At 41.7% G+C, this 14,507-nt stretch overlaps 1 protein-coding gene across 1 annotated transcript in view; it reads right to left on the bottom strand.

The window, feature by feature from the left end:
* PAPPA (pappalysin 1) overlaps nt 1–14,507 on the bottom strand; it is a 215,893-nt gene that overhangs the window by 76,889 nt on the left and 124,497 nt on the right. Inside the window, exon 10 of the mRNA XM_036432813.2 lies at nt 5,543–5,736. Coding sequence (XP_036288706.1) covers nt 5,543–5,736 — 194 coding nt within the window. The remainder of the gene's footprint in view (nt 1–5,542; nt 5,737–14,507) is intronic.

The raw sequence follows: 14,507 nt of genomic DNA, 5'->3' as shown, positions 1-14,507 counted from the left end.
TGCAAGTGTCCTGTATGTGCTTTTCCTCCTTTTTCTCTCAGAACCAAGAAATAGTCAGGCATACATCCCAAATCAAAGGAATCTTTTATACTCGGGCTGAGAGCTTCAATTTTTTCCTATGTTTCTCCCATATTTTCATGCACACATTTTAAATGCATCTTGAAGAGGGCAACACTTAACCTTAAAAAATGAGAGCCTACAGGTGGAGATCTTGGCAGCATGGCGGAAACAGCAGGGAAATGTTGGGGGGACTGGAGAGGGATCCCTACTTTCTTGGTGTTCCCTGAATGCACCCTCCACATGCAGAGAAGCCAAGGCACTGGCTCTCTCAGCTTATTCTCCTGTGTCAGTCACTGAAGCAGGCGTGAGCTGCCTTGTCCTTCCCATCAGTCTGTATGAACCATGGCCTGCACCCTGGTTCATCCCCTGCGAAGGTGACCCCATAGTCTGTCACCTGGCTCTCAGAACTTTACTGTCCCAACCTGTCATGTGTGAACAGCAATTCCTCTTTTTGTAGGAGGAGTCAGAAAAATGGATGCAGAGCCTAGAGAAACTGGATGTTCTTTTTACAATTTGCTCAGGACCTTCTGAAAGTGGGCACAGGACTTTCCCATCCCTACATGCCAGCTCACACCCCTGCAGACTGAGTAAGCCGATCACAGTGTGGTTTCCTCGGGGTAACTCCTCCGACTCTCACACTCCTGGGTCTTGGCTGGGATTTGGATGGACACACCCTCTGATGAAACGGTGAGCTTTATGAGGGCAGCAGAAAGGCCAGAACTTCCTTGCAGTCTCTCAAAATGCCTCGCACAGTCCTGAGGCTACAGTGAACATTTGCTAACACAACTGTGTTGAACTCAATGGAGTGTTGACTGAGCTGTACTGGGTGGGTCACTGTGGCCAGTCCTGGGGCAAGGGTGTTAGGGAAGCCTAACATGAATGAGAGAGGAAATTAACCTTGGCACCACCCATACTAAGTGGAAAAAACTAGGGCTACGAGATTTTGCTGATTTGCTCCCTTAATCTCCAACAGGTAGAGGGTATCATTCCCTGTTTCTGGAGGAGGAAACTGAGGTTCCCAGAGAAGTCATTTACTCCAGGTTCCCAAGGAAGGAAAGAAGCCACATTTGCATGACTTCTTTTTCACCCATCAGCACCCATGCTCTCTACCTGCCCACAGGTCTCAGTGCAGGGATCAAATAGACTTCTTTTTGATCAAGCAAATAAATGAATTAATATAAAAATGCTATAACACAAGAGAAATCACAATTTGTATTCTAACAGAGGCATGAAGTATTATAGGCATGCCAAGAAACAAAGTGAACTGTTAAAGGACCCAGGGGATGTACCCACTAAGGGGCTGATATAATAAATAGGAAGTCAGAAACCCAATTGCAAAGGAAATGAAGATGATTAGGTCACCAACACAGGCATCTCCTGCTCCATCACCAGCTTAGCTGGAAACCTCCTGGTGGGGACCTCTCTACCTCACAAGGCTCTCCTTCCAACTGCGGATGGTTCTCAATATCAAGGTTTACCCATGTTTTCTTTACCTTGACTCTGAAACCACTGCCCTGGATCTGCTTAGCTTAAATCTTAGCCTTAAAGTATTAACCAAGTGAACTGGTTGGTTGAGTGAAGGTCCATGATTCCTGGGAAATACTGCACATTCCTTAGTGTTTCCACACTTTGCCTAGGCCACTGTGGGAGGAGGGAGGTGCCTGCTTGGAGAAGGGGAAACTGGCTTTAGTAGAAATGCTGGGGGTGGGGACAAGATAAAGGAATAGCTACATCTCATTTGAGCAGCCTTTGGTTTAAAGCCTTTGGTGAAACAAGGAGACAAAATAAGAACAAGATGGGATCTTTGCAAAAAGCACCATTAAATCAATCCATTTCTGAGGTTCCCAGAGCAGAGAGGACTGGATTCTTTGGGTTCATTTCCATGTTTGTTCTGTTTCAGGGACTTCTTGAATTCCAGCTGGGCCAGGAAGGTGCATGGCCAAAATATCCAAAGAATGTCTCTTATTATAGGATATTCAGCCCAATTTGCACAACCAGGAAGTTTTGATACTTCTGGTAATATTTGAATATAAAACTAAATGTTCAGGGTGGAGTAACTAAGTCCTAACCAAATTTGGGGATCTTACATGAGGAGAATAGAGAAAGAGTTCAGAAACTGTTAAAGTGGAGAGCTTATACAAAATAAAAAATCAAATTTTAATCAACTTTCTGAACTCCTATAGCTAAATGACTGTTTCTTCTTTCTAGTGGTCAAGGTGAGACCCTGCCAACTTACTTGGACAGGGCTTCTCCCCAGAGAATTCTCATGCCCAAGTCTTGTACTTGAACAGACCAGAGGTTGTGTCTTCCCCTCACCTCCCCCCACCCCTTTTTTTTGTTTCTTTCACAGATTCCAGCATAGAATCAGGCACATGAGTTCAATAGACACTTGTATTTCTCATTTTTATAGCATCGGGAGAAGACAGAGTAGGGCAAAACTGGTTTATAAAGAGAAAATGGAAACAACCATACACATTTCATCACTTCCCAAGTTCATGGACATCCCGGTGAGCACCACGGGGCTAGGGAATAGGACCCCCGGGACAGGGAGTGGAAGCAGCCTGAACTCAAAGCTGTGGGCAGTGCCCATAAGTCAAGCAGAGAATTCACGTATCTCACAGGGTCTGCACAGTGACAGCAACTCTATGATCTGTCCACCTATAATTCTTTCTGCTTGTTTCCCAGGGATACTTGCCAGGAATCCAGTTACTTGCAACTTTTGAACATGATCACATACATATTCCTAAGCTTTTCCTATCACCTTCCATGACATCCTTCTGATCCTAAATTCTTCATGTATGGGCTACAGACCGTTGGGCAAGCCACTCCACCTCTCTGTTTCTCCAACCTGGGCAATGCTTCTTAGCTTGAGGAATGGCAAGGGGGATAAGTTATGAGATGTATGAGTGTCCAGTATGGTGGCTGGTGGACCAGGAGACCCCTGTTCACTTCCACTATTTTCCTGTGTCTGCTTTTGTTCATACTCTCTGGAATCCTGCCCCTATAATGCCTATTTTTGTAGAAATGTTTTCGTGTTTTTGTGTGTGCATGTATGCATGTGTGTGTGAGAGAAAGAGGAAGGAGGAGGAGGAGAAGAGCTTAATTGTATAGGGGAAAGTGCATCTAAGTACTTCCCAACTCCTTTTCTCAAGCCATCAACTTCTTCACTCGAGTCACTGACAGGGTGAGAATTAGCTATCAGCCTTCTCTAATCACTGCACAAGGTAATGAGCGCCATGTTTATACCTCATCCCCCTCTGCTGTGCTGTCAGAAGGGAGCTAGTTTCCATTCCACAAACAGCTTTACTCAGAACTACACAGGCTGTGTGTGTGTGTGTGTGTGTGTGTGTGTGTGTGCGCGCGTGCGCGCGCGCACGATGGGGGCTCAGTGTGTGAATGATTTCTAGGCATCTGCTTTCTTAGGGGGGCTTCAGGAGACTTTGTTCAACAGCCCTCCAGGCCGCCCTGCCTGGCCCTGCACCCAGCCTGCACACACACCCTATCCTCGACCCTGTATTCTCCAGTGAGTTGATCTCATTAAGGCAAATTTAGTTACAGCTGAAGTCTCCTTGTAACAAAGATTATGTCCAAGCCCATAGTAATGGAACCTAGTCGATTTCATTAAAATAAAATTGGTTGCAATGAATAATTCAATAGGATGATTTTGTTTCCTCATCTCCTCTTTGTAGTATTGATAATGATTTTTTTAAATTGGATTTTTGTTTAGGAAGAGATAATTGCCCATAATTCCTGACAGCCCCTTCCTTACCAAAGTGGAATAATTGCCCCATGAAGTCTCTTTCAAGCGCTAAGACTGGAAAAGTCTTTCTCTCCTCTTCTCACATTTGCAGCGATAACCTTTGAGTGATTTTTAAGCACAGCTGCTACCTCACTTCTTGCTCTTGTGAGAGTCTGTGTGTGTTAATAATGTTTGAATGAATTTTTTTGAAACACTTCTAGAAAGAGATGCTGGTGTTGAATCTGGAATTCCTGGCTCTAACAGCCAGCCCTGACAACCCTGAGCAGGACATTCTCTGAAATACAGATGTGGTTCTTGAACATTGTCTCTTAGTGTTTTTCATTGTATGTAGCAATGTGTACATGTATGTGTGTTCACGTGCGTGAATTTATAACCAATTAAACACACATTTTCTGAGCAGCTAGTCTTATCTGGATCTTGTGCTTGAAGAAGGGGAGAGAGATGAATAAAACTCAAAACAGTTATGAAAGTGCCAGCAGCCTAATGGGGGAGCCAGACACACAAACTGATTATTAGAGTTCATGAAATTGGGTGTAGCCAAAGATGAGTTCCTCAAGTACAGCGATGGCACAGGGGTAGGATGAGGCCTAGACATTCATTCATTTACCCATTCATTCATTCATTCATTCACCAGACGGGCACTGCCCATGAGAAGCATCAGGGATACTTGATACTGTGTTCCCATTTCTCTCCACACATTCTCCTCAGGGCAGTCATAAATAAATGCAAAGGAATGAATAGGGAATCTAATGAATATAAACATAAGCAAATGGGTAAATGAGAAATGATCAGATAAACACTATAAAATACATAAGTGAATGTACTCATCTTGTACCTCATCCAATGGTTTTTTCACTGGGCCCCAGGAGAAGATCACATCTCTCTTTTATCTAGAAATCAGGTATGTCCCCACTGACCCTAAATCAGGGAAACAGTATAATGACTCATCTACAAGGCCAGGAGGCAGACTGGCCTCAGAGGCAGCCACTGGGCCAGGCGGTCAGAAGCACTGAGTCGTGTCTTTGGGAAATGGGAGTCTCGGAAGAAGGCAGGTGCTTGCTCAGCAGGATAATTGGAAAGGGAGCTCTGGGGACAGCACAGCCATCCCTAGAATCACATAAGCTCTGCTGGCCCCAACACTCTTAGTCCCTCGACCGAGCGGAGAGTCCTTTGGGGAAGAACCCTGGAGCGCAAACAGTGCATTAGGGGACCGGAGAGTGAGTCACGGCTTTTTAGAGTTGGGAAGGTCCTTAGAGATAATCAAGCTGACCTACTTTCTAATTTAAAGATAGAAAAATATGGGGGCCAGAGAGGTGGGGAGACTAGTCCAAGGCCACACAGCAAATTCACAGGAGTGTTCAAAGAGTATCCTCCCACACACATACACACAAAATAAATTGTGGAACTCCACCCAAAAGAATGTGTTCTTCCCCACTGAATTCCAGTGGTATGTCCAAAATGGAATTCTTTCCTAAATGTGAATTATAATAGGTAGGGACATAGGAGGACAGTCATTACCCTGACGTTCCTTCCCTGTGCTTAGCTATTCCATATCTAATCCCTGAGAGAAATGGTACTCATGAGGCTCTGGAATTATATTTGTTTAGACGTATGGTCACATGGCCACATCCAATGACACTACCTTCGAGGTGGAAAGCTCTGAGGGATAGAGTAGAGATTCAGAATATCGGCAGGAAATGCCACCCATGGTTGGCGTCTTACCTGGGATGCTGCTGGCTGGCCAATGATGACCCATCCTGGGCATTGCTGGTTTTGATGGGAAACTGAAGCATTGGATGCCCACTGATCCAGGAACCCCTGGGGTGTGTAGACACCGCAGTCCTTGATGCTTGTTTTTTGTTCAAACTCCTCACATACCCCGTCACCATCATGGAAATAGCACCGGCTGGGTTCATCTGCAGGAGCGACACGGAAGGGGAAGAACAGAGAGATATATTGGTCATTTGATCTCAGCCATCAGTAGCAACTGTGGAACTGGACCAGAAGTATCATCAGCACTGTTAAAGCACATCACTGATCATCACAACAGATTATTATTTAGCCTTCAAAAAAAAAGGAAATCCTTCCATATGTGACAACATGAGCAGACATGGAGGGCATTATCACAAATGATTTAAGCCAGTCACAAAAGGACATGTACTGTGTTAATAATACTGTACTATACGCCTAACATTTTAAGAGGATTGATCTTACGTGTTTTTCACTACACGTGTACGCATGCGAAACTCACAAACACTTCTATTTTCATTATCCCAAGTGAGCCTACAGCAAGCTGGTGAGGAAGGCATTATTATTTTAGTTATCATTTTAGTCTTTCAGATCAGGAAACGAGATCTCACACATTGTTAATAATATGCTCCAGATCACATAGTGTGTTAATGCCGGATCCTGGTTTCGAACTCAGATTTTTCCCTTTCGAGGTTCTGGAGACATTACTCGATGCCACGGAACTCCCCAGTCACAAAATGAGGTTTATTGAGCTCCAAGAGGTTTTTGGTTTCACATGAAGAGTTAATTTATATACAAGAGAGGCTGGTTCCAGTTCCAGCTCTGTAACTAAACTGCTCTGTTACTTAGGCAGGACTCTTTCTCTCTGGCCTCGATTATACTTATTATAGAGAAGGAAGTTAGACCACTGGGATGCTAGGAGCACTTCCTATCTAATTCTCTAGGTTTTTAGGGCTTGTTAGATACCCTGGGCATTTCAGGTAAGCCAACCAAGCCTTGCCCATTCTACAATAATGGGCTTTATCTTCTAAGGGGTAATTTTATTTCTAACCGACTGAACTGAATCAGCTTGCGAAGTCAGCACTCGCCTAAAACACCTTCAAGAAGCCTTCCCCATAACAGAAAGCACCCAGATCAAGCAGAAATAAGGCCAAGATTCCTAGGATGCTGACTATCTGAAAAAGGAGTCCGTGAATTCAGGGGCAGAAGAATATTAAGCCCCTTCCAAGCTCCAAAATCCCTTGTTAATATATTTCTGCAGTTTACACAGTGAAATACTATCGAAAGAGCCAGAATAAATCAATTAATTATAATTCAATTATTTGAGGATGGGTTGGAGCCAGCACAGACTCCAGTGACCACTAGCATGCCTGGCAGTTCAAGCAAGGGACGGACACAGGCTCAGCACTTCTCTAGAGCTCCAGTGTCCTGGTCAATGTGGCCAACTCACATAAAATAAAGCGTAGGCTCAATCCAAGAATGACCAACCATCAATGCAGACTTCACTCACCCAAGACAGGGAATTGCAAAGAACATAGTTTTTGGCATCAGATAAAGCCAGTTTCCAGTCCTAATTCTGCCATATATACGATATGTAAGACTGAAACAAAATTACCTGTCTTCTCTGAACTTCATTTCCCTCCTCTGAAAAGGAATGGAGATAATACTTACCTTGTTGCAGTAATTTCCTGAGATTGTGTACAATGCCAGCCCCTCTCCCATTTTATCTATTTGAAGGAACTCTGAGAGCCCTAACAGGTGAGGTGTCCACAGAGCCAGAAGTACAAGCATGGCAGAGGGGTTTCCCCTTATGTGTGGTATCTACAGAAGAATTACTGCACAGCCTCCTGTAGATACGGTCATGGGGTTGCCTGACTTTTGGTAATACATTTCTGCTTTTCTAATATGAAGACCAGTAAGGTAAGATTAAAATAAGATTGTAGAAGATCTATTCGTTAAGAAGACAATTTATTCCCCCACTGAAGAGACCTCAGAGTGTCAGAAGTTGGGGCTAGAGTTGGAATAATCATGAAGGCTAATTTCTTCCTGATTATGACCTTAATATATGTCTGCCTAGAATCAGCAGAACCTGGGAATGGAGGAGAGAAAAAGATAGATATAAGTAGTTAAATAGGTACCTAAACAGACAAATAGTTAATATAAACAGATTGATATAAACAGAGTTAAAAGAGAGAAAGGCTAAAGAGAAGAAAAAAGAGAGAGGGGAGTGGAAGGATGCTTGGTTTCTGCCCCAAGATTTTGCTAACAAAGCTACTCTCGAGTCCCCTTTTTTTGAATAACATCCTTAGACTCTGCTATTCATTTCCCTTGCTAGAGTCCCAGGGGTCCTTCAGATACATCTGCCCATCTTCATCTGGGGAATTCTCTCTCCATCCCTACTCCAATGCCCCATGCACTGAAGGGAACATGGTTGGGAATGGAATACAAATGTGTGGTCAGGAAAGAGAGTGACAACAAAACAATAGAACAAGATTGGCCTTTCTGTTTTCATTACAATTTACTTAGTGCTTCTTGAATGCTTTATGCTGGGAAGAGAGCAGATTGTAGTGAAAAGAGTTTGAAGCCAAATGATCACCTTACTGCCTGCCTTCCATGTAGTAGCTAGGTAGCATTGATAATGATACATCCCATGGGGAGGGGTACTGTGAAAACCTATTAGACTCAGTATCTGTTGAATGAATGAATAACTAAAATTTGGCACCTCTGATGCATATACTCTTGTCCAAATATAGTTTAAATGCTGTGCTCTTTGAAAAAAACATTTTTTTACACTGGGTGTAGTGGGGGAGGGAAAGTTATTGAGACACCAGTGGCAACTGGCTTACAGGGGAATTTCAGGGACAGGCTGATTCCCAGCCCTTCCTCTCTTGACATGAGGGAACCTCTGCTGACATTGAGGGAACTCCACAATTCAGATTCAGTTCCTTTCATGTGGTGACAGGTTTAAAAATCTGCTCTATCCAGTGAGGAGTCTTGCTGTGGCTTGGGGGGACACTGCTGAGTCTATCTTCCATGACTGAGCTTTTACTTGAAAGACACTTTCTTTTCCTTTTGGAAGCAATGAGCTCAGCTCCAAGAGCCTGAGCCCAATGGACTCTGTAAGTGGACAAACACAACCGATGCTGCTTAGCTTTATGTAATCTTCAATTTCCGTGGGCCTGCACCACGGAACTGAAATGCATGCCTCTGCATTCCCGAGGCATGTCCAAAGGACACTGAGACAGAGATCATCACCCCTATCTGAAAACTCAGAAAGCCACGCTTCAAGGAAATTATATGAGTTTACTTTGATGTATAAGCAAACAATGGCGTTCAAGCCATTGTTATAAATTCTCATTCTTGAATTTTGAAACCCTGTATTTACCCTTCTGATCTGCCCATGGTTATCAGATAATATTAGCATGTTAGTTCATCTCTCTGTTCCTTAGTTTCCCAATATAGATATAAACTGAAGACAAGATTCCCTTTTCGACCGCCTCAATATAGAGCTGGAATGATCAACTACAATAACAAACAAGAGATGAGAAAATAATACAGATTTTAAAGGCAAAGTAATACAGTGCCCAATCTTAAGAGATTTTAGGAGGAAGGGATGTTATCATCCTCAGCTAAGATAGGTCCTAATCTTCAGAGGAGAACTGGTAAGGACTATTAATTCACTTCACCAGTAGTTTCTAAGTATCTGCTCTGTGACTGCACTGGCACTGGGGATACACTAATGAATCCAACAGGACTCTTTTCTGTAGGGGGATCAACACTACTTGGAAAAATGGGGGATGGCTTCCTGAGAAGATGCTTTGGGGGCAGCATCTTGGAGGATCAAAAGAACTTCCCCATGTTCCGGGAAGAATATAACTACATCTTGATCCATGTGTGTATATGGCAAGGTCACAGTTCAGAGAGTTCAATGGATCCTGGAGTTGAGACATTGAAAAGCTGATCTGAAGCCAGACGAGGAAGGACTGCAATGCTACGTTAAGGAATTTGAACATTATCCTTTAGAGATGGGGAGATCTTGAAGATTCTCTTGACCAAGAAAGGTGTTCTGTTACCTGTGAGGCTCACAGTCTTTGAGGCAGTGAGGTGTAGACCTGACATTTTTAGCAGAGGTTCCATTTACTATTGATTTGACTTCGGGCATATCACTCAGAATTTGTGAACCTTGGTTTCCTCTTCTGAATAATGGTTGAATGATTGACTGTTTAGTATGATGCTCAGATGGCTTGATCATAACATATGATCAAAAACTGGTTGATGATGATGATGACCTTGGAGCTGAAAGCAATAATTTCATTTTGCATGAGGGAAGCTGAGGTTCATATGTTGCCATGACTTATGGAAGCCTTCAGAGAAATTTTCAGTAGAGACAGGACTAGACTGATGTGTCTTGAACTCACAGTGCAGTGCTCTTTCTATAGCACCAAGCTGTTATATCAGACTGGGCTTTCAGTATACGATTCTGGCAACAAAATCGGGTTTGGCCCTTTACCAAGTTTCGATATTATTTTGCGGAATCTCTAATTTCACTTTTCAGAACAAACACTAATGTGAACTAAATATAACTAGTCTGAGAAGCTATTTGGGGGGTTACCAAGTCTACAGCCCATTGAGAAAAAACAAAATAAAACAACAACTCTGCAAATGTGGAGGTGAGAGTTTTAAGTAATAGGCGATGGATTTGGTTTAGGACTCAAGGAGGAAGCAAAGAATTTGATCACAGACTCTTAGATAGGCTCCCTTCCTAAGGGTGGATAGATTTACCTGTCTTTCTAAACTTCCTGTTTATGAAGATGGGTCAGCTTTAGAGAAATTTGCATCTGTTTCTATTTTCAGAGGGAACAGTGACTGACTGGCACTGAGAGAGTCTCTTTTAGTCCAATGATTACTATTTTTTTAAGCACCAGGAAAAAATAGTATTTTTTAAGTTCAGCTGTTTGTTTAGGGATGGATCCAACCACAACAAGCTTCATGCCACATGACAATTCATCCAAACAACAATAAGAAAAGACCAAAATATGCATGATCGTTGTGTCCAATAGCTCCTTGGAACAGGGGCAACTACAGTGCTTAACCCCTGAAGGTTTGCAAAAGGAAAGCCTGGGGCTGGGAGGTGGCTCCACTGGCAAAGTTTCCTCTGGAACAGAAATACTGAGACACTGCAGCACTGATCCTTCAAAAGCTTCGTGAGACACCTATATTGCTGACCTCATTTAATTCTATTCAAACTGGGGTTTGTCCTTGACCTTCTCCACCAGATCAGCCTGTCCAGGGTACAGATGATAGGGTGGCCAAAGGCTCCTACAGAACCATGAATCCACTAACCAGCTTCAGATGCTGATGAGGTCAACTGAGCCTGAGGAGCTGAAGTCGGTTTCGTGTTCCTTCCAGGGCTGGCCACATACCAAAGTGGGCCAGAAATTCCTTCTTGCGTTTCACTGTGACAACTAGGAACCGTCCAGCAACCCAAAAGCACCAGGAAAAGAAGAGTGAATTTGGAAGTAGTCTCACGCAGCCGCCCCACTCCATTCTCAGGCCTGCCATGGAAAGTACCTCTGGGGGCAGCCTGGTCCTCTGTCCTCTTGGCCCTGACACCTCTGGCTTGAAGGCCTCCTCACTTCAGTCCCTCATCACAAAGCAGCCCATGATGAACCTTTCATCTAAAACATAAACCTGATCATGTTTACAATACTCATGCCTTCACTCTCAGATGCATACAGTTCCTCCCCAGGACTTACTCCTCAGAGCTTTTACCCTTAGTTCCTTAGCCTGAAAGGCAACTTTCTACCTTTGAGTCTTTCATCAAGATTTACTTCCAGCATCTTCAGGTCATGAAGCCTTATATATCAATCTTCTGCATCCCTATTTGTCCAACTCCCTCTATTTCCTCCATCATTATGTTCTCATTCCATATCAGCAAAACAGGATATTGCCTATATAAACATTTTTTATTTTAAAAATTAAATAATATAAATTAAAAAAAAATTTTTTAAGTGGCATCATCCAACATCTCTGTACCACTGTCTCCTATGTCACATTTCTCTTTCTGTGATTCACAGTAAAGTTTATTGAATTATCTAAACTTATCTCCTTTCTTTCTTGGAATTCACTCTTTAGTTCTCTCCAATCGAATTTCTGTACTCACCACTCTACCCAAACCAATCTTATCAAGATCACCAATGACTTCAACATTGCTAACACACATTACAAAGTCAAAGAATCTTGAAGCATATCAAGAAGTATCTTTTCCATGAGGTAGCAGTATTCTCTCTTGGATGACATGACACCATGCCATCCTATCCCTTCTGGCTCCCAGCTCTTCTCAGACAGATTCATGTGCTGACTTCTGCTTCCCTAACTCTTTATTAAATGTTGCCATGGTTCAGGGTTAGCAATTAGGCCCTCTTTTTCTTATCTATCTATATCCTCTCATCTAGTCCTAAGTTTTAAGTACAAATTTTAGAACATTTATGCACTAATGACTCAAACATTTCTTTAAATATGACCTCTTCTCTGAGTCCCAACAATGACATCTCTACTTAAATATCTGTTTCAAGTCATCACAAAATCAACATGTCTGAAACAGAAGTAATCGTTTCTCCCCAAATTCCTTTCTTCCTCCTCTTAGTAAATGACAACATTGCTCAACAATGGCTAAACCAAAACCTTCTGAATCATCACTCCTATTTTTTAGCCAACTCACCAAAACCAAAAAAAAGGTACATCTTGGAGACTCTTTCAGCTCAGAAAATTCCAAAAAGATCTACTTTTGCTCCATCACCAGCACCTAATCCCAGCCATCATCACTGAGGTATTGCACATTTAACCAGGTTTTTCTATGTCTGATTCCCAATCTTCCCTCCCTTAGAATACAGCTATACAGCTGGTCCTTTAAAAAAAAACTATATCAGACCACTTTCCTAGTTAAAGCACCACAATGGCTTCCCATGTCACATGGAACAAAATCAAAATCTGTAACAGGGCCTATGAGTCGCTACTGTCTCTGAATATCTCTTATTACTATCCTCTTGCTCACTAGGTTCCATTCATTTATTTGTTCATCCATAAATGCATCCATTTAACAAGAATCTGTTCCTTAATAAGCCAAACTTGTTATTGCTTCAGAAACTTGCACGTTACTCACTTTATTGGAATACTTTTTTCTTGGATTTTCTCACACTCTCTTCCTTTTCATCATTTAAGGATCAGTTCAAATAGTACTTCCTCAATTAACAACCTGGTCTACTTAGAGTAAGCTCACATCCTATTCCCCACTCCATTAGAGCAGCTTACCACTGTATTTTATTTCCATTACAATATTATTCACTATCTAAAATTAATTTTTATGATAAGATTTATGGGAGTATGTCTCAAAGTGTACCTCTTTTTTTAGGATCAAGAGCACTGCCTTCCCATACTGTGACTGATATTTATGAATGAATGAATGAATGAATGAATGAATGAAAATGTACAGCTCTTGGATTGTGAGATATTACTGGGTTGGCTCCAGTCTTACCTCTATTTATAATACAACCCCAATACTTAGGACAATGTCAATCTCAAAGCAGGTATTGAATAAATAATGAATTAGCAAAGCTCTTTTTGAGTTTTAGAATCTCTGTTATTGATTATATTGAAGATGGCTCAAACCTGATTTGAATCTGCTTCAGCATTCTACTACATAAAAATATTTTATGAAAATATTAATTAGAATGAGATCATAATACAATTTAAGCACATATTAAGGGGAATAATCCAATTCTATCTAAACCATTTCGTAATATTTTTTCCTGTAAGACATCGTGACTCACCATCTGTCCTAAATTTTTTTTTTCTTAACTGAATTTGCAAAGAAATGAAATATCTAGGTAAAAACTGTGGTGCATACTAAAATAAAATTTAATAAAGAGATTTGATGGTCTTATGAATTGGAACTTGAAAATGCATTTACATCACCTTGAATTTAGTACAGTTATTTAAATGGCCTAAAAAGACTGTAAGCAAAGATAGTGATCCTAATAAATGACAATACATTCGATAGAAATGAATGTTCAAAGCCTTGAATGGGTTTTAGCCGGTCCCTTTTGGGTTCAGTGCTATCTCCTGATAGGAAAGAGGGGATAAATGTCAGTACCACAATGGATTCTACAGTGGCCGTGAAATATGCCTGGCGTCCTAAGCATAGACAGGAGGACGAGTAACATCTAGGATGCAAAGGCCTTTAAAAATATGAACAGAAAATACAATGAGATTTGTCTTGGGTAATATACACTAATAATAAGTGAAGAAAAACCATCTAAAACATTCATATGCAGATGAGTATGTGAAAGTGACAGAGTGATGAAAGGTAGCAAACTACAAACTGAATGTCAGTGGTTTTAATGTGATCTCATCACCCCCAAATAAATAAATATATCAATAGGTTAAAAAAAGATAGAAAGAAAAAAATAAAGAATGGGACCCTGTTTCAAAAGCAATAGCATGGTCAAGAGAATGGGAGTCTAAAGAATAGGTGTCCTCTATTCTACCCAAGGCTGGGGACAAGTCATTTCCCTCGCTGGACTGCACTTTCCCCTTCTGTAGACTGAGAGTGTTAAATCAGCTATCTTTAATTTAAGATCTCCTTCAATTAAGTCACTCTACTTGGGTACTTGATATATATATTTTTTTTAATCATTACAGTAGTGTTGTGTGTTTTTTAGTCTGGAGATGGGAAAATGTGATCAGCAAAATGAAGACTGAGAAGGGTGTGGGTGAAACCATTCTGAGAAACACAGAAGAGAACTATAAGGAAAAGCAGATGACATTAGGGAGAGGAAATCAAAATTTGAAGCTCATCTCTATCACTAACTTACTCTCCTGTACTGGTACTGGGCAACCCAGATCATCATCATTCTGGGTTTCATTCTTGTCTAATAAA

This window comes from Pipistrellus kuhlii, unplaced genomic scaffold, assembly GCF_014108245.1.
Source record: "Pipistrellus kuhlii isolate mPipKuh1 unplaced genomic scaffold, mPipKuh1.p scaffold_m20_p_12, whole genome shotgun sequence".
NCBI lineage: Eukaryota > Metazoa > Chordata > Mammalia > Chiroptera > Vespertilionidae > Pipistrellus > Pipistrellus kuhlii.
The sequence above is the reverse complement of the archived record's forward strand: the minus strand, read 5'-3'. Positions and strand labels throughout refer to the sequence as shown.